Below are 25,080 nucleotides of genomic sequence, written 5' to 3'. Positions count from 1 at the left end.
TGGACCAGGAAACCGCTGCCTAGCATGGAAGATGGGGCAGGGAGACAGGAGGTGGGGTGCAATATGGAACCCCGTGGGCCACGGCCAGCTCATACTGGTTCTGTGACTGTCCGGCCGGGGCTCACACTCACCCTGTGGCTGCGTGACAGGGAACGTCACCTCCGCTGCTGTCTGGGCTGTACTCACAGGACTCTAGCTGGAGCCAACTCCTGGCGTCGGGTGCCCAGAGGGCTGAGCTCAGGGCCGTGTGGAAGCGGTGGCATTCATCTGTGATCCCCAGCACTGCTGCAGGCAGACAGTGCCAGGCGAGCGCCAAGACGCCCTTCCCAGGCTGTGACTAGGGGCAGCCTGGGAGGGCCTGGTGGAGTATGCTCATGCACCATACTCACCTCTGAGACACACACATTCACTCAAGATCATTCCAATTTTTAAGGAATATGGCCTTAGGCCCATACGTTAGCATCTGAAGCACTTCTTACACTGTGAAAGCCCCATTTGGATTTGGCGGGCTGGCATGCCACTGACCACCACGGAAGCCGCCACTGACCACCACGGAAGCCACCACTGAGAGTCACTGTTCCGGGTCACCTCTGGGTTCCAGTTCACAGCACAGCCACCCTGCACCCAGGCTGTGCCACAGCATGACCTCTTGGGCTACCTGCTGTCTGAGGGGTGCCTGAAGGTCAGACCACAGAATACAGAACACAATGTTTACCTGTGGGCAGACGCTTGAGCTCTCGAGGTTCATGGTGACTAGAAAAGGCACAAGGAGGGCAGGTAGACCAGGGCCCGCGGTGCAACCAACAGGCGCCAATGGTGCTGTGAGCTGGCGCTGCGACCGAGAAGCTGCCTCCTGGAGCCATCTCACCCCTGGGAATTGCACTTAGGTTATTTTCAGACAAAGGAGCATCGACTGGGGGTTCTACCTTTTCGAATGGATGGAATTACATTCCCAGCTTGTATTTACCAGTTTCCAGGAGATAACTGCTCTCAGGAGGAGAGGCAGAGAGGATCAGGACTCTCCACATCAATCAATTTTGTGCCTTCTAAAGTAACTTTAGGAGGCACAGGAACTGGGGTGGGGGGGAGCTCTCATCTGGGTGGGCCCCCAGTTCCCAGCTCATGAGGGGCAGATGCCAGCAGGCAGTCTTTGAGCCTTGGCTGGTGGGACAGAACCGAAGTCGGACAACAGCCATGTCTCCAAGACCGAGCCCAGCACACAAGGCAGGCCAAGAAACTTCTCTTTTTATTAAGCTAAAAAAACTGACAAAAGCAACACAACTTTGGGGAAAGCACCACGGCACGTCCTTTGTGCTATGTGAGAAGTGTGCTTTATCTCAACCAAGATAAAGTCCAGGCGCCCTCCCTGCAGGCCTGGCAGAGCCATGCCCTGGGACCACAGCCAAGTGTCTTCAGGCGGGATCTGCTGGGTCTATAAGGTCCATGGAGCTCCATGTAGCCAGCACCCCATGGCAGAAGTGCATCAGTGGGCAACCCTGCCCAAAGGTCCCACTCCCCAAGAGGCCTCCAGGACCCCCACCAAGGCACAGGGACAGTCGGGGCTGCTTAAGTAACTGCTTTGTGGCGCAGCCCCCACTGCTGCCCTAATCCCGAGCCAGCCAAGCGGTGTTCACACTGCAGATGCCTGAGAAGCCACAGGTGTAGACACCCTGCCCAGCCCCCTGCCAGGATACCAACACCTCCGCCCCCCTCAAATGGTGGCTTGGAGTGGACGAGAGGTGTTAGGCTAGTCACTGACAGGTGCCAACCTCCCCATAGCCCAGGTGTGAGGGAGGTACTGGTGAGGGACCCCAGTGACCGAGGAGGTGACAGCAATGAAGAGATCTAGGCAGGTCCCTTGGGGCCATTCTTCTTATCCTGGAGCTCAGGGAGCAGACAGGGCCCAAGACAAAAGAGGGGGGTGAGGACGCCACTGTCCTCCACACGAGACGGATGTGGCCCTGGTGCCATCTGCAGGGCACACCCTGGGGTCCCTCTGCTATCTCCAGCTTGCACCTGCTCCTGGTCTTGGCGTGGTCTGCTGGAAGGAAGCCCCCAGTGCTGCTGGTCTTGGCGAGGTCTGCCGGGAGGGAGCCCCCAGTGCTGCTGGTCTTGGTGCGGTCTGCCGGGAGGGAGCCCCCAGTGCTGCTGGTCTTGGCGCGGTCTGCTGGGAGGGAGCCCCCAGTGCGGCCGGCAGGCGTGTGCGATGGGGGTCACTGCTGCCTCTCAGGGTGGGCTCTGAGGAGGGGAGGTCCCTGAGGGTACTTGAAACCTTGACCCTGCCACAGGCCCAGCTCCAGTGAGTGGGCACGATCATCTGTGTTCCCACCGGGCCATGCACTGGGTAAGGCCCTGAGTGGGTGGGCTGGGACTTACAGCTTTGCAGGAGGGGTCCACAGACCTTGGAGGTCTGGGCGTCCTTGTGGATGTCACTGAGGCCCCCTGCAGAATTTCTGCCCCTTATAAAATCTGTCCCAGGTTCTCTCCTCATCACCTTTCTGGTCTCAACCTGGGACCTGGTTTCCCAGGCCTGGGACACCATCTACAGATGGCAATTCAGCCCCAGCAGGGCAGGCCGGGAGGAACGGGCTGTGCCAGCAGTGCTGCGGGCCCTGACGCCCACCCAGGGCTCCTCCCTGCCCCTGCCTGCCGGGCCCCAGTTCAGGACCTGCCAAAAAGGTGATCTCGATCTCAAGGCGTCCTTCTCGCCGAGGCCAAGGTCGGTCCTGGTGGCATCTATGCCCCTCTGGAAGGAATCTCTTCCCACAAACCACTGCAAAGCTGAGAAGGCCCCCGGGGGCACAGCTGCAAGAGACACTTCTCTTCTCGCCTCAGGCTCAGAACAGCTGAAGGCTGCTGCTCCCCAGAGTTGGCGGAGCCCCTTCCACCTCTCGGAGTGCTGGCCCAGGGCTGGCTGAGCTCCCGCTGTGGCAGACAAGCCAAGGCCACGTTGTGACACTGAGGGCCGCAGTCTGTGGAGGGATGAAAGAAAGAGAAAATCAATCAGTGGCCACATTGTTCTGTCCTGATCGGGAACAAAATGACAATGAAGCAGCTGCCTGTGGGGCTCAGGCGTGAGAACTCCGGACGCAGCGCGCGCCAGCAGCACACTCCCCAGCGATTCAGGCACCCGGGGCCTGCTTCCCCCACCGAGTGTGACAGATGATTTAGATGTCAACTTGATTGGATTTGGGGATACCCAGAGGTCCAGGGGGGCAAGTTGTGTATTTTAAGTGCTGCCGCAGGTGCTGAGCCTGGCCCTCTTCTCCTGGAAGGGAAATGCAGGCGGCCTGGTACTTGTGAATGGCTGGGCTGTCCCGGTGCATCTGTGTGGTTGCTTCCAGAGGGCACCAGTGTGAGAGCCGTGGCCTGGGTGGGAAAGATCCTCCCCCAGTGCAGGCCCGCACCATCTGACGGGCTGGGTCCCTGCTAGAGCACAGAGCTAATGAAACAGGAACTCAGGCTTCTTCCTTCTGGAGCTAGGTTGCTCTTTTCCTGCCCTCAGGCAACAGAGCTCCAGGTTCTCTGGCCTTTGGACTCTGGGACTTGCTGCTCACCACCCCACCCCCGCCCCAGGCTCTGGGGCCTTAGTACGTGGCCTGAGCTCTGCCCTCCGCTTTCCTGGTTCTGCACCTTGCAGCCTAACACAGGACTTCTCAGCCTCCATCAAGCAAGCCAATTCCTCTAATATGAAGTTCCCTCCCACATTATGCCTCTCCGAGGCCCCGAAAGGGAAAGAGGTGAGCCCTCCCACACCGGGGGCAGAGGCAGGCAGAGCCCTCTAGCAACCCTGTGTGTTCATCCGCTCCACGAGGCAAGGAGTCTCAGCAAAGTCATGATTAATGGTTGACGCTATCCGGGGATTTTGGCTTTGGTTGTATTTAACCGGTACGTGTTAGCTTTACAGTTGTGTAAGACCAAGAACGTAAGAGTTTTCTAGTTGTATGTGTGTATCCAAGTAACCTTAGTAACACACTTCAATTAAAGCACTGAAGCCTGCGGGACTTTCCCCTTTAAGTGGGGTGCACCTCTCCATCCCTCACAGCGCTGGGCCCTCTGCTCTCTCAAGGCTGCTCTGCAGGAATTCTGCCCTCCCAGGTGGTCAAGTTGTTTCCGGATACAGAGGCTGGGTTGTGTCGCTGAGAAGGTCCCCAAATGCCTCCAAGCTCCTCACAAGTGAAGCTGGGTTCACAGGGGTCCCTGAGATGCTCTAAGATGGCAAAGCCGGCCCTCTGGGGCCTGGCCACCCGATCCTGGCCCTGACCCCTCTAAGATGGCAAACCCTGTCCTCTGGGGCCTGGCCGCCCGATCCTGCCCCTGACCCCTCTAAGATGGCAAACCCTGTCCTCTGGGGCCTGGCCGCCCGATCCTGCCCCTGTCCCAGCAACAGCACATGCCAACATGTGGTCCCTTCATGGCGAGGCCTCACTGCTACCTGGAACTAAACATCCATGCCACCTACCTGGGGGTACCCCTCAACGCGCCCTGAGCTGTTGAGAGGAATACAGACGACAGCTTAGGAGCTGGGGAGCCTCACGGCCAGGCTCCTGTGTTCCGTCCCAGGCTGGGCCCCTTTAATTTTTGGCAGGTGCTCCCTGGGGCCTGGCCTCCTCATCTATGAACTGGGCTAATCCTCCAGCTCGCAGAGTGGATGGGGGGTCAGCGGCCGCCCTGCATTTACTGTGTGCAGCAGGCCCTGGCCAGCGTGCGTCCTGTGGGTTGGTGTAGGGCTTGCCCTGCTGGACTCTGCCTGTACCATCAAGGGTGGGATGGTGCCCTATCCCCCAGCCCGGCACAGAAACAAATGACTGCTGATAACTGGACGGACAGACCCCGATCCTGGGCACTTGCCTAGCCAGGCCCAATCCTCGAGGCTGGTAGAAACCCTCAGGCCTGCACTCTGAGATTTCCCACCTGTAGCAATTTTTTTTTTTCAGACAGTCTCACTCTTGTTGCCCAGGCTGAAGTGCAATGGCGCCATCTTGGCTCACTGCAACCTCCACCTCCCGGGGTTCAAGCAATTTCCTTGCCTCAGCCTCCCGAGTAGCTGGAATTACAGCCAAGTGCCACCACACCAGGCTAATTTTTTATATTTTTAGTAGAGATGGAGTTTCTCCATGTTGGTCAGGTTGGTCTCGAACTCCCGACCTCAGGTGATCCGCCCACCTCGGCCTCCCAAAGTGCTGGGATTACAGGCGTGAACCACCATGCCTGGCCTGTACCAACTTCTTTTAAGGCAGGAGAGAAGGTGCTGCACTGCCCCTTCTGCAGCAGTGAAAGCCACAGTGATTAAAGAGCTTGGCCTTTCCCAGGGCTGCGACTGGAGCCCCTGCCCTGCACCCCAGTGGCTACAGTGGCTGGGCCCCAGTAACGCCTGTGAAGGGAGGACGAGCTGTCGGCAGCTGAACGCCTGCCTGGCATTCGGCAACCCCCCATGCTGGAGGCGGCTGGGGAGAGAAGGGTTGGGGGGAGTACCCAGTGGGAGAGAAAAGGAGAGAACGTTTGCAGCCAAGACCACCCTTACGGGGTAACCAGGCGCCTCCTGTGGCCGCTGGCTTCTATCCCCTAGGCCGTGGATCTAACCCCAACACTGGAGCAAGGGGCTGCCCTGGAGGTCCTGCCATCACCCAGGCTCCCGCTCAGCAATTCCCCGCTGCTTCTGGGCAGCTGCTGGCCAAGCCTGTTCTCTGTGCCAGGGGCACAGACGTGAGGATGCCCGTGGCCAGCTCCCTAGACGCGCCTGCAGGCACACAGCACACTCAGGGTTCCAGTCCTGCTCCAGCCTTACTCACTGTTCATCTGATGGCAACTGTCTCCCCTCTCGGAGCCCTAGTCGGCGTCCTGTCACAGCAGGACCGCCGACAAACAGCTCTGGAGTATGACGGGACGCCATGCAGATGCTCACACCTACCAAGAGCTCCAACAGGAGGCCACAGTGTCCAGAGGACCTCCTGGTGGCTTCTGAAGCTTATGTCAAAATCCTGCAAAGGGCCCTCCAGGCATAGGGACAGTTGGGCCCGGCGTGGACGCGGGAAACTCAGCCACGTTCACGGGGACTGGCGAGAGCTGGACTTCTCACCAGCACCCTTGGCCTGATCCCCGCTTCTGCCTGGGACAGCAGGGTCAGGGAGGGGAATGCGGGGGGTGGGGGTGGGGTGGCAACAGAAGCCATCTCGGGCCCAGGCACTGCCAGATGACACTCTAGGTGGCCGATGACCTGGGCTCAGTGAGGAGTGCTGTGTTCACGAGGGGAGCCCACCCTGGGGTGGGGGGGTAGGAGGTAGGTGTACTTGTTTCCACCCTTTCTGGCTCTGTCCTTGTCGAGGGCACTCCACCCAGCTCCCCACAAGCCTTGTCTGGTTCCAGGGCTCTGCCCCTCCTCCCACTCAGAGCCACAGCACAGGCCCCAGTTTGCAGCTGCCTGAGTCGGGGGCTCTCCTCTGGCTCAGCCCTGGCAGTGCCACAGTGGCCGCCTGAGTGGCCCAGCAGCAAGAGCTCTGCTTGCAGCCACTGTGGTTCCCTTTCCTAGGGACGCGGGGAGGGCTAGGCATGCCTGGGTATTGGCTTCTGTGATGCAGGCCCATCTGTGGAGAGCCCAGTTCACTCCTCGCCTTTGAAGACAACTAGGAGACTGAGCTGTCCAGGCAGAAGGTGAACAGGAGGGGCTTTGCAGAGCATGGGAACAACCCAGGGTCACCCCGAGGAGACAGAAGCCATGGGAGTAGGGTGGCCTCAGGCGGAAGAGGGGCTGTGCAGAGGGTCTCTGAATGGCTGCCAGGCCCATGAGAAAGAAGCGGCTAGAACGCAGGGCAATGGCAGAAGCCTAAGAGCAACCCAGATTCGGCGTGGCCGCTGGGAAACACGCAGCCCAGAGCGGCTTACGAATGCCTTGGGGACATGGCTCTGGGATGACAGGGTCTGGAAGTAACTTCCCAGTCAGATCTGGGACTGGCCCAGTCTTGTGTGTCCACCTCTTCATCCCTAAATGGGGCTGATGACAGCAACCCCATGACAGACTGAGGAGGACTCAGGCAGGAACAGGGCGTGTGCCCACAGAGGAAGAGCAGTCATGGGTGGATGGGCCTTTCTAGAGGGAGGGGCTAAGCAGGGACATCTAGAGGCCCTTGCAACCCACAGCACACCAAAACCATCATCATCAGCATCCCCCGTCCTCCATGGCTACCCCTTTTGAAGCTGCTTCTGAAAGTGTCAATCGTTTATCTCTATTCAAGTGCTGTGAGTAATACGATTTCCACTCCCATTGTCCAGATGGGGAAGCTGAGCCTCAGGGGAATCAAGTAACCAGTCCAGGGTGGAACAGCCAAAAAAGTCACAGCAAAGGCACTGTGCATGCTTCCCTTCCAGGGCGCCGGAGCAGAGCAATTCCTGGAAGACACGTAATTCACTAGGTCCAGCTGACAGCCAGGGCCAGGTGGGAGGGAGCCTCTGGGGCAGCCCTGGTCTGGAGGTTCAGACAAGAGATGGTTTTAGCTGCCTGGGGCCAGCGGCATGGGCCCCCTCACCCTTCCCTGGCTGGCTGGCCTGGGGTGGAAGGAGCCTCCATTTCCCACAAGTGACATTCCCCAGGTTCCTAAATGATCTAGAGAATAGCAACAGGGAATTAATGAGGAAATGCCAGTATCCTCTTGGAATCTCACTCCTCAGGAAATTAGGACATTTGGCAGGTCTGATTTTTCTCCAAAGAGAGCACATTAAAAAAAAAAAAAAAAAAAAAAAAAAAAAAAGATGAAGGCTGGGGGCAGTGGCTCACACCTGTAATCCCAGCACTCTGGGAGGCTGAGGCAGGTGGATTACCTGAGGTCAGGAGTTAAGACCAGCCTAGCCAACATGGTGAAATCCTGTCTCTACTAAAAATACAAAAAGTAGCTGGGTATGGTGGCATATGCCTGTAGCCCCCCTTACTTGGGAAGCTGAGGCAGGAGAATTGCCTGAACCTGAGAGACAGAGGTTGCAGTGAGCTGAGATCGCGCCACTGCACTTTAGCCTGGGTGACAGAGCGAGACTCTGTTTCAAAAAAAAAAAAGAAAGAAAGAAAACAGAAAAGCTGTAAAAGAGAAAAGTGGGCCGGGTGTGGTGGCTCATGCCTATAATTCCAGCAACTCAGGAGGCTGAGGCACAAGAATCGCTAGAACCTGAAAGGTGGAGGTTGCAGATAGCACTCCACTGCGCTCCAGCCTGGGTGACAGAGTGAAACTGCATCTCAAAAAAAGAGAAGAAAAGCAGTGCTCCTATTCAGGCTGGCCTCTGTGAGCCCAAACACCGTGTTTGCCGATTAGATGCCTGGGCCCGGGCCGTCCTCGCCTGCATCGTGTCCCTCTCTCTCTCCTTTTTTTTTCCCTTTTTTTTTTTTTTGAGACAGAGTCTTGCTCTGTCGCCAGGCGCTAGGCTGGAGTGCAGTGGCACAATCTCGGCTCACTGCAATCTCCGCCTCCCAGGTTCAAGCAATTCTCCTGCCTCAGCCTCCCGAGTAGCTGGGACTACAGGCGCACGCCACCACGCCCAGCTAATTTTTGTATTTTAACAGAGATGGGGTTTCACCATGTTGGCCAGGATGGTCTCGCTCTCTTGACCTTGTGATCCGCCCGCCTCGGCCTCCCAAAGTGCTGGGGTTACAGGCGTGAGCCACCGCGCCCAGCCTTCATTGTGTCTCTTGAAGGGACTCAAAGGCTTGGCTGGGTCTGATTTAGAGGCTGAACCATCAGGTTCCATTGAGAAGCAATCCCAGCTAACAGTGACCGACTTTGCTGGGGAGAGCTTTCAGCATTTGTGTCAGCAGCCGCCGGCTCATCGAGAAAATTAATTTTCTAGCTCAGGCCAGCTCCTGACAGGGTTCCCGTGACCTGAAGCTGAGCCCACAAACAGGGATCAGTGCCACCGCCCAGCACTGCAGGAGGCTCCCTCGGGCAGGAAAGCTTGTCTTCCACAGTCTTCACTTGTGCTGAAGGCAGAGTGTATCCAGGGATCTCCTGCCCCCATCCCAGGGGTGAGGGGCCCAGGAGAGCAAGAGCTGGAGAAAGGCGAAGTGGCACACACCCTGGCCTTTCCCAGGCCGGGCCACAGAGGGCGTGTTAGGCACAAAGCCCTTCTCTGGCATCTACCCCATTACCCTGCCACGCTGGCTGGGACACCCTCTCTCATGGCAGGACCCCACACTGACCCTGCCCCCAGCTCAGCTTCTCAGGAGATTGCACCAGCAGCAGATGAGACCTTCCTCCCGCCCGTTCCTTCTCTTCACTGCAGGTCCACAGAGCCTGGCCCAAGCTGCTCCCAGTGTCTCCGTCCCACCATCACCTCCTATAAAGCCCTTTGCATGTCGCCTGTTTTCACAGCAATTCCACACAGTGAAGGTGCAGCAGCAACCCACGGACACCTGCTCTGCGGAAGTCCTACTCCAAGGCCCTCGAGGATGACCTCGCTCAAGCCAGATGCCTGCGGCTTTGAGGAAGGACTTCTCCCCAGCCCCTGCACGCTGGTGAGCACACAGCTGCCCTCAGGAGAGACAGCACCCAAACCAAGGCTGCCTGTCCCCACCATGCAGGTTTTGGCGTTATTTGGGGGACTCCACCATGTAGACATGCTGGTTGGCAATCTTTTTTTTTTTTTTTGAGATGGAGTCTCGCTCTGTCACCCACACTGGAGTACAGTGGCATGATCTTGGCTCACTGCAGCCTCTGTCTCCCAGGTTGAAGTGATCCTTCCCACCTCAGCCCCTCAAGTAGCTGGGATTACAGGTGTGCAACCACCACACCTGGCTATTTTTCTTGTATTTTTAGTAGGACAGGGTTTTGCCATGTTGCCCAGGCTGGTCTTGAACTAGGCTCAAGCCATCTGCCCACCTCAGCCCTCCCAAAGTGCTGGGATTACGGGTGTGAGCCATTGCGCCTGGGCCTGGTTGGCAGTCTTCATACATATCAACACTCATCAGTGTGGGGAGAGTAACACTGTCCTGATTTCATGGGGAGGGGCCATTCTCCTGGACTCTGCCCTACTGTACATCTCTTCCCTTGGCTTAGCTTAATCTGTATCTTTTCCCTGTAATAAACTGTAAGTGTGAGCCTAACAGCCTTCAGCGAGTTCTGTAAGTCCTTCAGGCAAAACTGACAGAGGGTGGTTTGGGGGGCCCCCTTTGTTGCACCTGTTGTCAAAACTAAGAGCAGGCTGTGTGGAGATCGCACCCTCAGACTTTGCAGGTTGACCCAAGTTCCACAGGGCATTGTCAAAAGATCCCTGGGTGATTCTGAAGTGTAGCCATGTTTAGAAACCACCCTGCTGGTCTAACTAAGGTTTTTGTCCCCATTTTGCAGCCTGGTTGAACAATTTGCTCCAGGTTAACTGCAAATAGAAGGCAGAGCCAGGAGTTGACACCAGAGCACACCAGCCACCTGCTGCCCACCCAGACTTCCCTGGAAGACACCGTGACCCTCACCCAGAGTGGGAGCAGGCGGTACTGCGTTCCCCCATGACCCTTCCAGACCCAGAGTGGCTCTGGGCTGCCAGGGGCTCACCTGGGCTCGGCAGGTGCTCCTCACGCGGGCAGGTGCTTCCAGGTGCTGACGAAGGCCGTGGGGATGAGTGAGTAGGGCACCGTGGTGATGCAGTTCCATGTATCTGAAGTGGGGTCATAGCAGTCCAGGGTCTTACACCTCTGGGTCCCAAAGTAGCCCCCGACCACATAGAGCTTGTTGCCGGAAGCCAGGGCGTGGCAGGACATGCGCTTGGCGGTCATGTCCCCAATCCGTGTCCACTGGTTGGTCTCACAGTCAAAGCGGTAGGCCGAGGCAGCCGTGAATTCCGTGTCACCCCCCATGATAAAGATCTGGCTGCCCAGGACAGCGGCGGCGGTGTACCGCCAAGGCTGGGGGCACTCAGCCTTGATCGTCCACCTATTCTCTGAGGGGTCATAGCACTGGACTTTGGACACCATGTCCCGGTGGATGCTGGTTCCTCCAAAAACAAAGAGCTTCAGCTTGGCGCTCACCACTGCAGCATTGCTGACGCCGTCCCTCAGGGGGGCCACCATCATCCACTTGTTGGCCCCAGGGTCGTATTTCTCCACTTGCTTCAGGGAGACCGAAGGTGAGGCCGGGAAGACACCTGCCAGGGACGTGTGTCCCCCCACCACATACAAGCAGTTCTCCAGCTCAGCTGAGCCATGGCCAAAGCGGGCAATCAGCATGGGCGCCGCCTTGGACCACTCCTCATGGACAGTGTTGTACACCCAGACGTCCTTGGAGACCCCGTTCTCGGAGCCCCTGCCCCCCGTCACATAGACCTTGCAGCCGATCGCCGAGGCGCTGAACTCCTTGCGGGGGCTGGGCAGGTCAGCCTTGGGGATGATCTCTTTGGCCTTGTGGTCCACCTGGTAGATCTTGTCGCACATGAAGGTCTGGCCCCCAAGGATGAGCAGCGTGTGGCCTGCCTTGCGTGGCCGGGCACAGGGGCTGGTGACCACGCCATCGTTCTGCAGGATCCTGGTTTTGCAGTGCAGGGCCTCGTCTATGATGAGCTTGGTGCGCTCATCCGCCATGAGGAGGGCCTCGCTGGAGACGGCCTCCTGCAGGCAGTCTGACGGCAGCAGCGCCAGCCGCACGCTGCGGAGGAGCTCGGGCAGGTGGGCCTTCCGCGGCTCCAGGTCGTGCTTCACCCACTGGAGGATGGCCTCGAAGACTACCCGCTCGTCCTCGGTCTCCAGCTCATCGCTGGAGATGAGGTCCAGCAGCGTGTCCTTGGACAGGCTATTGAAGTCCTCGCTCTGCCGCACCGTCTCAAAGTGCACCAGGCACATGCGCCAGGAGAACTCGTACAGCCGGCGGCACTGGTGGGCGTCCGAGAGCAGCATCATGGCCAGGCAGTTGGAGGGGAAGAGGTTCTTCTCCAGGAACTCGGCGGCGGCGTCCCGCACGTCGTGGAACTGCAGCATGTCGCCCGCCTCCAGCAGCGACTCCGCGTTCTCCTCGTTGATGGCGATGCGGGAGGAGTAGGCAAAGTCCAGCAGCAGCTCCAGCACCTCTGGGTGCAGGTTGTCCTGGAAGTTGACAGTGTCGTCCCTGCTCTCCCGCAGGCCGTGGCTGAACATGGCCTCAAAGTAGCGGCTGGAGGCGGCCAGCACGGCACGGTGACAGGGGAAGGCACGGTCGCCTGCCCAGAGCGTGACGTCGGTGAACATGCAGTGCTTGCGCAGCGTGTTGAGGTGGGCCAGCACGCAGTCCGGGTGGGAGGCCTTGTGGAAGAGGGTGACGTTCATGGAGCCTGTGCTGCCCCGCGACTTGCGGGTCTCGTGGACACTGACCGACATGGTGCACCAGCCTGCGGGGGAACAGGCCCACAGGTCAGAGGAGCCCCTCCTGCCCATCTGCCCTCTCAGGGCTCACTCTTTAGCACGAGCCCCCTTGCCCCCTCCCACCCCCTCTCTGCTCACCTCTGCTAAACCAAGCCCCTCTCCCACAACCCCGTCGCCAACGACAACACAGGGTAGAGTGGCTGGATCTCACCCTGCCCTGCAGAAACTGGTTCTGTTCTCCGGGTATGGGCCAGCTCTGGGACAAACATCTTTGGCCTGCCGATGAGCCATCCCCCAGGCAAGCTCGACTTGAGGCTGCCTCCCATGGTTAAGAGAGCATGCAAGCGGTGTTCCTGACTCAGGCAGGTGTCCGGCAGTGCTAAGGAACCGGTGCCTTAGACCACATTCCACTCTCATGACAGCCTTCTGCAGAAGCTTCCCTTGGGAGTCCCACTGTACAGCTACAGAAGCCACAGCTCAGAGAAGCAAAGAAACTACCCAAACTGCCACAGCTGGGATTCTCACAGGGGCTGTCCGGTTATGAAGCCTGATCTCTGTCCAAGGTGACTGATCCTTGCAGGGTTTACTGTGGACACCCAAGCAGAGCCTCATGTACCCCTTTCCCTGCTCCCAACAGACTGCCCTGGGATGGGCTCCAGGTGGTACTGGCCAGACGTCCCCCTTGCCTTTGGGAACATCCCCACGAGCCGCCATCATGGCCCAAGTGCTCAGTGGAGACATGTTCTCTGAATCCAGGTGTCCCCACAGGGGTCTTCACCTAGCTGTGCAAGTGATGGCCTGAAGGCAGGCCCACCAGTGACTCACACTCGAGACCAAGGCAGAGGCCCAAGATGACAGCAGGACGTGCTGAACTCTAACTAAAGCGACCCAGATTTGCCTCGGCCAAAGCAGAGGAACATGCAGCCAGAGCTTCCCCGGTCCCCCAAGTGACTCCAGGATCCTAGGTCTGAGCAACACCTCCCCTGCCTCCCTCGTCTGCCCCTCTCCACCACGCCTGGGGATCTGGTGCTCAGAGTGACGGTCTGTGCCAACAAACAGGTTCACTGCCTGCTTGATCTGGGGGATTTCCAAAGCACTGTCATTAACATCCAGCAAAACTCATATGCCTATAGAGAAAATGTGGCCAAAAAGCAAACTGCATTCCAGCATCTTGACTCCCTAAAAGCCTGTGCTGCTGTCTTCCTGCTGGTAATGGGGCCAAAAAACAAAAACCCTAAACAACCAAGTTTTTCATTTTTAATATTCAAAAGTATACACCTCCCCTGCAGCCTCCTGCTCTAAGTCAATTTCCTACTTAGGTAACAATCTGGTAGAGGAAGGAAACGATTTCATGCTCCAATGAAATAAGAAATGAGTGTCCAGCTACCTGGCTCTGTCTTGCTCACTCCTCCCATGGCAAAGAGCCAGAGAAACTGAAGGAATCAGAGCTAGGCAAGGTCCCTGCTTTTGGGCTTAGGCAGGGAGGGCACAGGGGCCAAACTGGCCTTGCTGCTTGAGCCCCCAAGCTCCAGGCAGAACGCAGACCCAGGCCCTGCCTAAGGCACTGCTGTCCAACCCTGCAGCCCACAGCGCTCCGAGGCGATAAGGTCAGCCCTTCTAGGGGCTGGGGAGAGAGCACTGGAAGCAGGTCCAGGCTGTGCCCTGCGGTCCCAGCTCCACCTCCACCCTGTACCTCACTACTGCTTTCTTGTAAAGTGAGATTCCCATCCTACTCAGGCCTCCACAACTCACTGGACAACTGACACATGGGGGACACATGACAACTACGTCCTGAGCACATCCTCGAAGCTGGGCCCTCAGATGCAGTGGCACAGAGCCTGAGGGGCTAGGCTGAGCTGGTCTGAGGGAGGCCGTGCCAACAGCTCGGCCATGAATGATCAGAATTGCCCAACCTGAATTCCAGACCCTGCGACATTTCCCCAAATCTTGCTGTGATTGCTAAACCTTCACTCCAGTTTCCTCACTCCAGACCAGCCTCTTGGTCATCAGACAATTTCCCAAATGCGGCTCTGTCCCCTACTTCACCACCCTACAGTGTCAGGACATGTTTTTTGAGACAGAGTTTCATTTTTGTTGCCCAGGCTGGAGTGCAATGGCGCAATCTCGGCTCACCACAACCTCCGCCTCCTGCCTTCAAGCAATTCTCCTGCCTCGCCCTCCCAAATAGCTGAGATTACAGGCATGCACCACCAAGCCCGGCTAATTTTTTGTATTTAGTAGAGATGGAGTTTCACCATGTTGGTCAGACCGGTCTTGAACTCCTGACCTCAGGTGATCCATCCACCTCGGCCTCCCAAAGCGCTGGGATTACAGGTGTGAGCCACTGCACCCGGCCAGTGTCAGGACGTTTTAAGAGATGTTTGTTGCCTCTGGTCTGCAGACTGTGCTGGGGGAAACGAGAGTCAAGGACCAGGAAGAACTCCAGTTCAAGCCCTGGGACTCCTAAGTCCAAGCCCTCTCCACTAAGGTCACATTCAAGGGCCCTGATGCCGGTATCAGTTCCATTATCAACACACCTGTGTTTCCAAGGGCCTCCCTGCTCTAGGTCCCTAGGCACCTCAGGGAGCACCTGCCACCTGCCCCACCCTTGCCCTGCCGGGAGGTAGCTGGTACTAAGCTTGGGCTGAACAGCATCTTGAATGCCTGGGCTTGGACATTCCGAGTGTGGGGCCAAGCCCCTCTGGGATTCTCCTTACGGACAGCCCCCGCTGGGATCCCAGCTACCTCACCTTAGTACTATGGCCCTGGAACCAACACACCTAGTACCAGCTCCACTCTGGGGCGCTGTGTTAACTGGGGTGCCTGCGAGCGCACCCAGGCAGAGACTCCTTTGGAGGGAGTTATGGGCGGGATAACGCAAGACTCAAAAGACTGAGAAAGCCAAAAAGCAAATTAAAACAGAGCAGCCACAATGGTCCTGAGGAGGCAGAGCAGTGACCTCTCCAAGCCAACACTGAGTGGCGGCCCAGGGTCCCAAAGCTGACAGATCCTGCCAAAGTCGGCACCAAGAATGCCTGCCTGCTGACAAACACACTGACAACTCACGTACACACCCAGGCAGTTTCCCACCCCCCAGGGAGCCGCCAGCCTGGGGCACCTCTGTGCCAAGGGCACAAGCACCTGCCCAGCTGTTTCCTTGGTTTGTCCCACCTCCTGGGTAGCGCCTGCCCCTGTCCCAATTGATGGCAGCCACTCACTCACCGACTCAGCCCGATCCCAACTGAGGCCCTGGAGCCCCACCTTACAGGCAAGGATGCTGAGGCCCACTCAGGTTCTGGGGATGTTATTTGTGTAATGTCTCCCCAGCTGCACAAGAGGCCCAGAAAGGCAGGCCCATGCGTGGTGCTCGCTGATGTGACCTCAACAGCCAGGACAGAACCCAGCACAGAGGCACTCGATTTGATGGCATTGACCCGTCCATCTTTTCCTATGCCCATGCTGAAGCCCTGAGAGACAGCACACGAACCTCATTCACATCACCCCCACCCAGACTGCCAGCCCAGCCACTTTCAAGACCCAGAAGAGAAGAAGGCCGAGGCAGTGGTGAATGCTGGCCAGGCAGCTGTAACAACTGACATGTGGTAGACAGGCGCCATTTCACTCGTGCCAGCACAACGCCGCCTGCTCCTTGCACTCACACCCTGACTTTTCTGGGAACCACCCGCCTCCAGGCAGCTCAGCAGGTGGGATCCCAGTATGGGCACTGGCCCCCGGGTGCTGCACATCCCTGGGCCCTGGGGATCAGGTGGGGAGTGGACACATGCCAGGCCTGGCCAATCAGCCAATGTCATCCTCCCGACCACTGTGACGGGGCCTACACCCAGGACTGACCGGTGCGACTCTATACTAATATGTTCACTGGAATTTTGAGGAATGAAGCAGGCTCTTTCCCCAGGACTGCTGAACGGACTGGACCAGGGCTGGGAGTGGGAATGGATGCTGGCCGTGTTGCCACCTACCCAAGATGGAAGCCTGTGCAGAGGGCCGTGTGGAGTCCTATGGTCCCCCAGTCCACCCGCTCTCGCTGAGTCCTGTCACTTAAGAACTCACGGGGTTATCAAGTGCCCTGAATTGGTGATCAGGGGCTGCTTGTCTCAGCAGGGGGTCTCAGCTCTGTGTGTCCCTCCACCCCTTCCATCCAGCACCCAGGAGAATGGGTCTGTGCAATTATTTTCAGTTGCTCAAGATATATGTGCTCAGTTATGTACCAAGCCTCATGGTAGGGCCTAAGCCACAGGCTCCCAGTGGCAGGGGTGGGGAGCATGTGAGAGGGCCCAAAAGCAGGTCCTGGGACGCCTCCCTATGCCCAGGGCTCACACCTTTGGGGGCATAATCAATCAGACACTCTCCCTCTGCACATATCCCAGAGTTGTTCTGATGACCTAAGTGTCGTCCTGGGCCTTGATGGATTTAAGGTGCATGGTGTAACTGCACAATGCTGCAAGGCCACAGACCTGTGAGCCTTCTCCCTGCCAAGAGGAGTGGAACCACTTAGAAGCACCGCTCCCCACGGCAATCCTTACCTACAGACTCGGCTGAAACGTACCAAGTACCAGTGTGCCCAGCTTGCTTCTCCTATCATCTTTGGAAAGTTAACTAAATGCACAAGGAAAGAAAGTAACCAGGGGGTAAGACTTTCAGAAGACTCAGTTTCGAGTTCCGGAGAAAGCTCGCCACGCTCACAGAAGATTCCAGTGACAGAATGCTAAAGGCCTATTCTGAGAGAAACAGGAACCAGGATGCCATCAGAGCTGCTTTTTCCACGCCATGCTCAGCAAGGCCTGACGTAGCTTGGCAGCAGCACTAACCCCTTCCCATCTGCCTCCACTAACCAAGAGTTAGCAAGGCTCAAAATGAGGGTGTCAGCTCGGTCATTCTTCACTAGAGGATGGGGGAAGGACAGAGGGACAGGGCTCAGGACAGTTCAAATCACCTCCGGAGCTCAGGGCCACGGCCAATCCACGTGGCCCCTTGGTAAAAACTGAAACTCCCCCCACTCCCGCAGCGTGAATTTTCGGTTTGCCAGCATACTGGCAGTGTACCTGTCTCTGGCTTGGCAGGAAAGCACCTCTGAAAACTCAGAAAAGCCACATCTGGCATCAGCAGATGTGGCTCTGGGCCCAGGCACAAGACTTAGGAAAATGCAGCTGAAATTCGGCCCGCATGAGGCTGGGTGCCGTTATGCAGTCAACAACCTGCACGGTGGCTCATGGCCACCCTGCAGGAGCCGACGCTGACAGCAACGCAAGACCTGGCCCTTCCTGGCACCAAGTATGCACTGGTGCATCCGAGTCAGGATTCTACCAGCGATGACTTCATGAAAACACAGAGCTGCGAGGACATGTCCCATTGCCAGGCCCTGGGCCCCGCCAAAAACCCACTTCCACCATTCCCACTTCACTGATGAGGAACTAAGGCTGGAGGCCACAGTCTTGGCACTGGGGCCTGACTGCAGACTCTTGAGCTCCTAATTCCTCAGGAAGGTGGACGTGTTCGGTCAGCACTGGGAGGAAAGGAGATGGAAGGGTGGACATCTTGCTCTCCTGTCCCCTCCTGAGGACTGGCAGCGCAGGCTAGGATGCACCAGCCTCCTGGCCTGAGGTCCCCTGCCTGGGTTTCAGAGGCTGTGCTGGCAGCAACCATGCGTGAGGGCGCCCAGCCATGTTGCTGCCTTTCAATGGACCATTAAAAAAAAAAAAAGTGGCCGGGCATGGTGGCTCATGCCAGTAATCTCAGCATTTTCACTTTGGGAGGCCAAGGCAGATCATGAGGTCAAGAGTCCGAGACCAGCCTGACCAACACGGTAAAAAACATTCTCTGCTAAAAGTATAAAAATTCGCTGGGCATGGGGTAGTCCCAGCTACTTGGGAGGCTGAGGCAGGAGAATTGCTCGAACCTGGGAGGTGAAGGTTGCAGTGAGCAAAGATAGTGCCACTGCACTCCAGCCTGGGTGACAGAGAGACTGTCTCAAAAAATAAAAAATAACAAAAAAAAAAAAAAAAAAAAAAATCTTTATGTATCTTTATTTGATACTGTATATATCTTTTTATTTAAAATGTAACTGATCAGAATTAGTTATGTTTTTCAGTGTGTTTATTTATTTATTTTGGTTTTGATTCAGCTTTTTATTGTGAAAAGATCTGAAACCTGCAGTGAAGTCACAAGAATCGTGAAATGACGCCTTCTGGCCCCAAGGGGTGGTCAGTTTGCTGGGCAGTACTTAGACCTCCCAGCCCCCGGCCTCACCCCATCTTCCTTGCCTCATTTTGGCCCCCACGCCTCCTGCACAGGAATGGGCTGCCCACTGGGCAGTTCTAGAATGGAGCAAGGCTCAGGGAAGGGGTGAGGATGTCTGCTTCAGACAATGCTTGGTAATTAAGAGGCCTCCTCTTGAGGCCATCCATGAGGTCCCTGCATCACATAGCTCCCAGCCAATGCCCACCCCAACAGCACAGAACCACACCCCTTCCACAGCCTCTGAGAATGCGGCAGTGAGACAGCCTGGCTTGGCCTGCTGTTCTGAGGTCAAGATCAACAGTGCCACCAACCAGTGCTCTCACACTTGTGTCTCCTTCCCCACCCAGACACATGCACACTGTCCCTTGTGGACAATGTATCATAGGATTACTCTACACATGACCCTACCTCTCTGCCTGCAGCCAAAGCCTGGAAAGTGAAGGGAGGTCCAGACAGACCCAGAGGGCCGGCCAAGGTTTCAGCGCCTTCCCCACATGCTCCAGCCTTTTAACTTAATGCACCCAAACATTAAGCACACTTGAAGGGCAGCCACTTTAACTTCCAGGATTGACGACTGAGTCCCAGGGTGACTGCAGCCTCTGGTCACCGGGGAGTGGGAGCCGTGATTACAGGCTGAAAGATGCTACTGAGATGGACGCCTTCTCCACTCCAGGGGAATGGGTCGGATGGGGCACCATGCTGGGCCCTACGCAGGGCAGCAGCTCTGCCTTCACACAGAAGGCACAGAACAGGGGTCAAGGCCTGTGAAACTCTGCTGAAAGATGAAGCAACACTTGTTGCTAAAAATCAGTAGGAGATTCTGGCCAGGAAGAGAGCCAAATCAGATGCACGACTCTCATGTATCTGACACTGTGCTGGACACTTTACATACAAAATTTAATCCTCACCAAGCTCGACATGGTTATGACTTTCTGTCTTAATCAGGATGGATGAGGGTCTGCTTCAGCAACAAACAACCCCCAAATCTCAGCAGCTGTACTGGAGAAAGATTTTATTTCTTGCTCATACTATCAACACATGCATCATGGTTCACGCGGCGGTCAGTGTTCTTAATTCCAGTCCCAGGAACCCAGATGACAGAGCTGCCACCATGTCACCAGTCACTATGCCGAAGGGCAGAGAGAGAGCTCTGGAAAGCATTGCACTGACGAGTAAATGCTTGGCCTGGAAGGACACACACCACTTGTATTCACATCTCATTGGCCAAAACAAGCTACATGCCTTCACTCACCCGCCAGAGAGCCAAAAAGTCCAATCCTGCCATATGCCATACTATTTCTGTAAAAAATGTACAGATAAGAAAATAGAAGGTCCGGGCACAGTGGCTCACGCCTGTAATCCCAGGACTTTGGGAGGCCGAGACAGGAAGGTCAAGAGATCAAGACCATTTTGGCCAACATGGTGAAATCCTGACTCTACTAAAAATACAAAAATTAGCTGGGCGTGGTGGCGGGCGCCTGTAGTCCCAGCTACTTGGGAGGCTGAGGCAGGAGAACTGCATGAACCTGGGAGGCGGAGGTTGCAGCGAGCAAATATTGTGCCACCGTACCCCAGCCTGGTGAACAAAGCGAACTCCCATTTAAAAAAAAAAAAAAAAAAAAAATACATAAAGAAAATAGAAGCTTACAGGTTAATGATAATGGCAACAACGGTGTTAATCACAGTTGCTTAGTACTATGTGCTGGGCACCGTCTCAGTGCTTCATGTGTTAACTCACCTCATCCCTACCCGGCCTTAGGTATAATCATCATCTACATCTCACAGCTTAGGAAACTGGGCAGGAGGTGTTAAGCAATTTGCCCAAAGCTACGCAAGGAACGGGGGCAGAGCCCTGGGCTCTGGCTTGCCGAGTCTGTTCCCATAACTACACTACGTGAGTTGACTGACCCAAGACTGGGGAAGGGGTGGTGTTCAAATCCACGCCATCTCACTCTTTACTGAGCACCAAAGGGGACAGAAGAGCTGTTAGCGGGGCCTCAGCCCTGTGTCCCCCAGCAGGTCCCAGCAACAGGACACCATCCTCTCTGTCTACCCTTTGAGCAGCCTTCTCCACCAGCTTCTCCACCAGGACACTGGGATCCCGAAGAGGATTACAAACCCAGGCAACACAAAACCCACTTCTCTCCTGTGGGTCACTGGTCCTAGTAGGGAGCAGCCTCTGTGGTCAGATGGGGAATCAGGGTTGAGAAAGTTCACCTTAGAGAAAGGACCTACCCAGGGCTTGCCTAGCTACTGGAAGACAGCATATGGATTTGGCCAGCTCACCAACATTTTTTTTTTTTTTAAAGAGAACCCATCTTGCTAAGAGGATAAGTCAGCTGAGCCCTCCCATGGGAGGAGCTGTCCAGGCCACACATCCAGCCCGCAGCAGGTGCAGAGGTGGCCATAATGGGCAGCACCCGTCTTTCTGCCCAGCGTCCCGTCTTCTTGAGTCGGGGCACCACAGAGCAAGTGAGAGGCCAAGAGCCACACCCAGGAGCTCCATCGTGTTGTCTTTTACTGATGTAACAGCGAGGAGCAAGACAGAAAAGATGCGAATGCCTAGGACCACACCACCTAACCAGGATGACCGGGGAGGAGGTGGTGGACGGGGACACACAGCGTAGTTCCTGGGGAACGAAAAACTCTTTTTCATCGTATGTGTAAGGCATAGATATGTGGTATTAAAATGCAATGAGGAGGCTGGGTATCAATTAGGAAAAAAAAGCCTAAAAAGGCTTAGGGGTAGGGAGGTGCCAACAAGATTGAGGATCACTGCAAACAGAACTATTTTCACTTTGGCATATTATTTTCAGTTTTTATCGCAAAACAAACACTTCTAAATTACTGCAATTGCAGAATATTGTTTTATACTGGTTTTGGTTGAAGTTTTCACATAGTTGCCGTTTTCCTATCCTTCACTCACTCCTGAACAAAGGCTGATGAAGGACCTGCAAGGGCAGGCATGGGGACCCAGCCTCCCGGAGCCCTCACAAACCTTCGTCTAGTGTCTTTGCGCTTGTCGACTGTAAACTGCAATGTCTGTGAAAACCTCCTATCACTATGGTTTACAAATCCATTCACCATAATTGTCTGAATTTTTATCCAAGGAAAAAAAAAGTCTTTGCTTCCATTGGTTCACTGTATTCTCTTGAGATAAATCCTTTCAAGAAAAGTGATAGTTTTTTTATGTCATACTGTCCTAAAAGTTCTGATTACCAGGTAGGCCACCCGCAAGCCACACTTAAACCACCCTGCAATGAAGAGGCTTCGTTCAGCTCAGGGAGGGGTGCAGCCCCTCTGCATCTGTCCAGGCCGACGGAAGCTGCCACCTGGCTTCTACCTGCCGCATCCGCTCCCTCTCAGCTTGGGGTTGCTGCCCTGGCTTCTTCTGGACCCCAGAGTTGGGAGTCATCTGCAAGCCCAGCTGCTGCTCCAGATGGGAGTAATGTCAATAAAATGGACACCACTGCTGTCACCACAGAGGGGACAAAAAGCTCAGTACTCAGGTTCACCCATCTGGCAAAGTAACTCATTTCCCTCCACTTAGCCAGAGCAAGCCAGAGGGAGAAACAAAGAGGGGCAGACAGACTGGATCCCTCCTAAGCAAACATGGTGTCCTGAGGAGGCCTCCCCCTGGACAGCAGGACTGGCCTGGCCCTTTGCAAACAGATGCAGCCTGAGGGTCTGGAGGGGGGCTGTCTCTCCTCCTGTCCGGTTCCACAGATGGAGCCATTAAAAGCACCCTGGCCTAGATATCACTTTCAATGACCCACCAGGAGTGACAGTCTTCCAGGAACACAAACACGCAGAACAGAACAAGAAAAGAAAAGAGCCAAGCGCTGGCCACTTACTGGTAGTGAATTTCTTTCTCCTGTTCTCCAGAAGCGCTGTTCTTCTCCAGGCTGTCGAGCTGATGCTGAATCGGAATGAGAATGCCTCTCAATTCTCAAAGCCCAAGGCACAACTCTGTCTTTCCCCACAGAGAGAGATGAGCGGGGGGAGCATAGCTGGCACCACCTCTTTGGACAATTGGGCAACATCTTACAAAATGACAAATGCATGTGCCCTCTGCCCCAGCATTTCCACTCCTGAAAATTTCCCTTCCATCACACCTGCACATGAGCGAGGTTATACACCGCAGCAGTTACAAAGCAAGGGATACGAACAACCACAATGTTCATGAATAAGAGGCCTGGTGAGATCTACCTGGGTACATTCACAGATGGAGTACTACACAGCTGTCAAAAAAAACTAAATGACTGGCTTTCTGCGCTAAAATGAAACAGCTGTGTATCAGACGTTACCTTTGACGTGTTAAAAACCACACTAATCACACACCCACATATGTCATATAGACACACCTACTGGCACGTGCACAAAATATCTCTGGCAGGCTGTGTAAGAACTCAGTTACCGCTAGCTATGGTGGAGAGAGCAGGGGAGACTGTTTTCACTGCACACCCTTCTGACCTGTTGAACTCTGTCCAAAGTGACATTATCTTCAAGCACCCTGCTGTACGTGAGTGTTTGTGCAGGAGCCCTGCCTACATTCTTTCATTCAATCCTTTCAACATCTTTATAAGGTCTCACTGTCCTGGTTGTACAGATAGCAAACTGAGGCTCTGAGAAGGTAAGTAATGTGCACACATCCTCAGTTTGGCTGGAGCCAGTATTCAAAGCTGTTTCACTCCAAAACAGCACAATGTGGGATATTTACAAAGACCAAGCACACTTCTGGATACCAACACCCCATGTGCCTCAAGAGAGTCATGCTGTTACAAAGTCTGATTTCCTATAGCAAACCTATGCCTGTCTTCCTGGGCCTCAGAAAAGGAGACAGCGCACGGAGACACACCTCCCTGCTAGGCTGAGTGCTGCACACTAGGCGGAGGACCAGAGCATACACAGCAGGCTTCCCCCGCCACCCCCTGCCTCTGCCTTCCTCCTGGCTTGAGAACAGCGACATCAGTCTGGGACAACCCCATGTGCCGGCACTCCCACCTCCGCATGGTGAGACCTGTGCCTGGTATTCATTCTCAGTGCCTCAGTTTCCTCATTTGTGAAACAGACACGAAAAGAATACACTAACCCCAAAGGACTGCTGAGGGACTAAGGAGGGAAGATGACGTGCAGAGCCGGGCACAGCGTCCAACAATTAGCTCCCTGTTTTCAGGGACTTTCGGTAGTACAGCTGTTCTCAAACTGGTCTTAGGATCTTTTTACAACTGAAAAATGAGAACCCTAAGGGGTTTCTGTTTATGTGGTTTTGCCTATTAGTATTTGCTACAGCTGAAATTAAAACTAAGCACAAATTTATATGTTAATTTAAATAATAAACCCATTATATGTTAACATAAATAACAAGTGTTTTTCTGTCACCCTGGCTGAAGAGCAACGGCATGATCTCAGCTTACTGTAACCTCCACCTCCCAGATTCAAGCAATTCTCCTGCCTCAGCCTCCCAGGTAGCTGGGATTGCAGGCATGCGCCACCACACCTGGCTTTTTTTTTTTTTTTTTTTTGCATTTTGAGTAGAGACGGGGTTTAACCATGTTGGCCAAGCTGGTTTCAAACTCCTGATCTCAAATGATCCACTTGCCTTGGTCTCCCAAAGTGCTGGGATTACAGGCACAAGCCACTGCACTCAGGAGTAACAGATGTTTTTCAGAAATGAATGTCCCAAGAAAAGATAAATATTTCAGGTGATAGGTAGCCCAGTTACCTGATTCGATCATTACACACTGTATATAGGTATTAAAACATCACAGATGCCAAAATATGTGCAATTGCTTTATGTCAATTTTTTTTTTTTTTTTTTGAGACGGAGTTTCGCTCTTGTTACCCAGGCTGGAGTGCAACGGCGCGATCTCGGCTCACCGCAACCTCCGCCTCCTGGGTTCAGGCAATTCTCCTGCCTCAGCCTCCTGAGTAGCTGGGATTACAGGCACACGCCACCATGCCCAGCTAATTTTTTGTATTTTTAGTAGAGACAGGGTTTCACCATGTTGACCAGGATGGTCTCGACCTCTTGACCTCGTGATCCACCCGCCTCTGCCTCCCAAAGTGCTGGGATTACAGGCTTGAGCCACCGCGCCCGGCCGCTTTATGTCAATTTTTAAAAAATTTTTTTTACCCAAAAATCAATTTTAAAAATGTTTGAGGATAGTGGCTGGATTCTCATATCCACTTTTGCACTAAATCTGTTGAACTGCACTGTTTTGACTATACAGTATAAAAGAAAATCCAACCTTACACAGATAGTTGGAAAAGGGAGATTTTATTTTCAGATAATTGTGGATACTCTTCTTCAAAGCTACACTAAGACTTGATGAGTATAGTGCCTTAAAGGTTAGCTGCAATGTGAAATCTGAGTCCGTATCAATGAACTTTTGTACTCAGTGGCATTCCCATCTGACAGCCTGTCCTGCACTTTGAAAGGATTGTTTACCCATGCGTGATTTTGTAACATCAGGCATTGGCCATTTGGAAAGCAACAGTTCACTGAGTTATGCACTCTG

At 54.9% G+C, this 25,080-nt stretch overlaps 1 protein-coding gene across 1 annotated transcript; it reads right to left on the bottom strand.

Moving 5' to 3' along the window:
* Nucleotides 1–1,233: 1,233 nt before the first annotated feature.
* On the bottom strand, nucleotides 1,234–23,946 carry KLHL25 (kelch like family member 25). The gene is made up of 4 exons (XM_032262491.1): nucleotides 22,414–23,946; nucleotides 10,527–12,327; nucleotides 9,770–9,773; nucleotides 1,234–2,972 (listed from the first exon to the last, which is right to left on the bottom strand). The coding sequence occupies exon 2, from the start codon at nucleotides 12,314–12,316 to the stop codon at nucleotides 10,547–10,549; it is 1,770 nt and encodes a 589-aa protein (XP_032118382.1). The 5' UTR covers nucleotides 12,317–12,327; nucleotides 22,414–23,946; the 3' UTR covers nucleotides 1,234–2,972; nucleotides 9,770–9,773; nucleotides 10,527–10,546.
* Between the last annotated feature and the right edge of the window lie 1,134 nt (nucleotides 23,947–25,080).

The sequence above is a fragment of the Sapajus apella genome, unplaced genomic scaffold (assembly GCF_009761245.1).
Source record: "Sapajus apella isolate SASKATOON/1434 unplaced genomic scaffold, GSC_monkey_1.0 scaffold129, whole genome shotgun sequence".
Lineage (NCBI taxonomy): Eukaryota > Metazoa > Chordata > Mammalia > Primates > Cebidae > Sapajus > Sapajus apella.
This window is presented reverse-complemented; position numbering and strand designations above follow the sequence as displayed.

Excerpts from the sequence above, each read along its gene's own strand:
- KLHL25 (XM_032262491.1), bottom strand. The coding sequence starts at position 12,316 with ATGTCGGTCAGTGTCCACGAGACCCGCAAGTCGCGGGGCAGCACAGGC.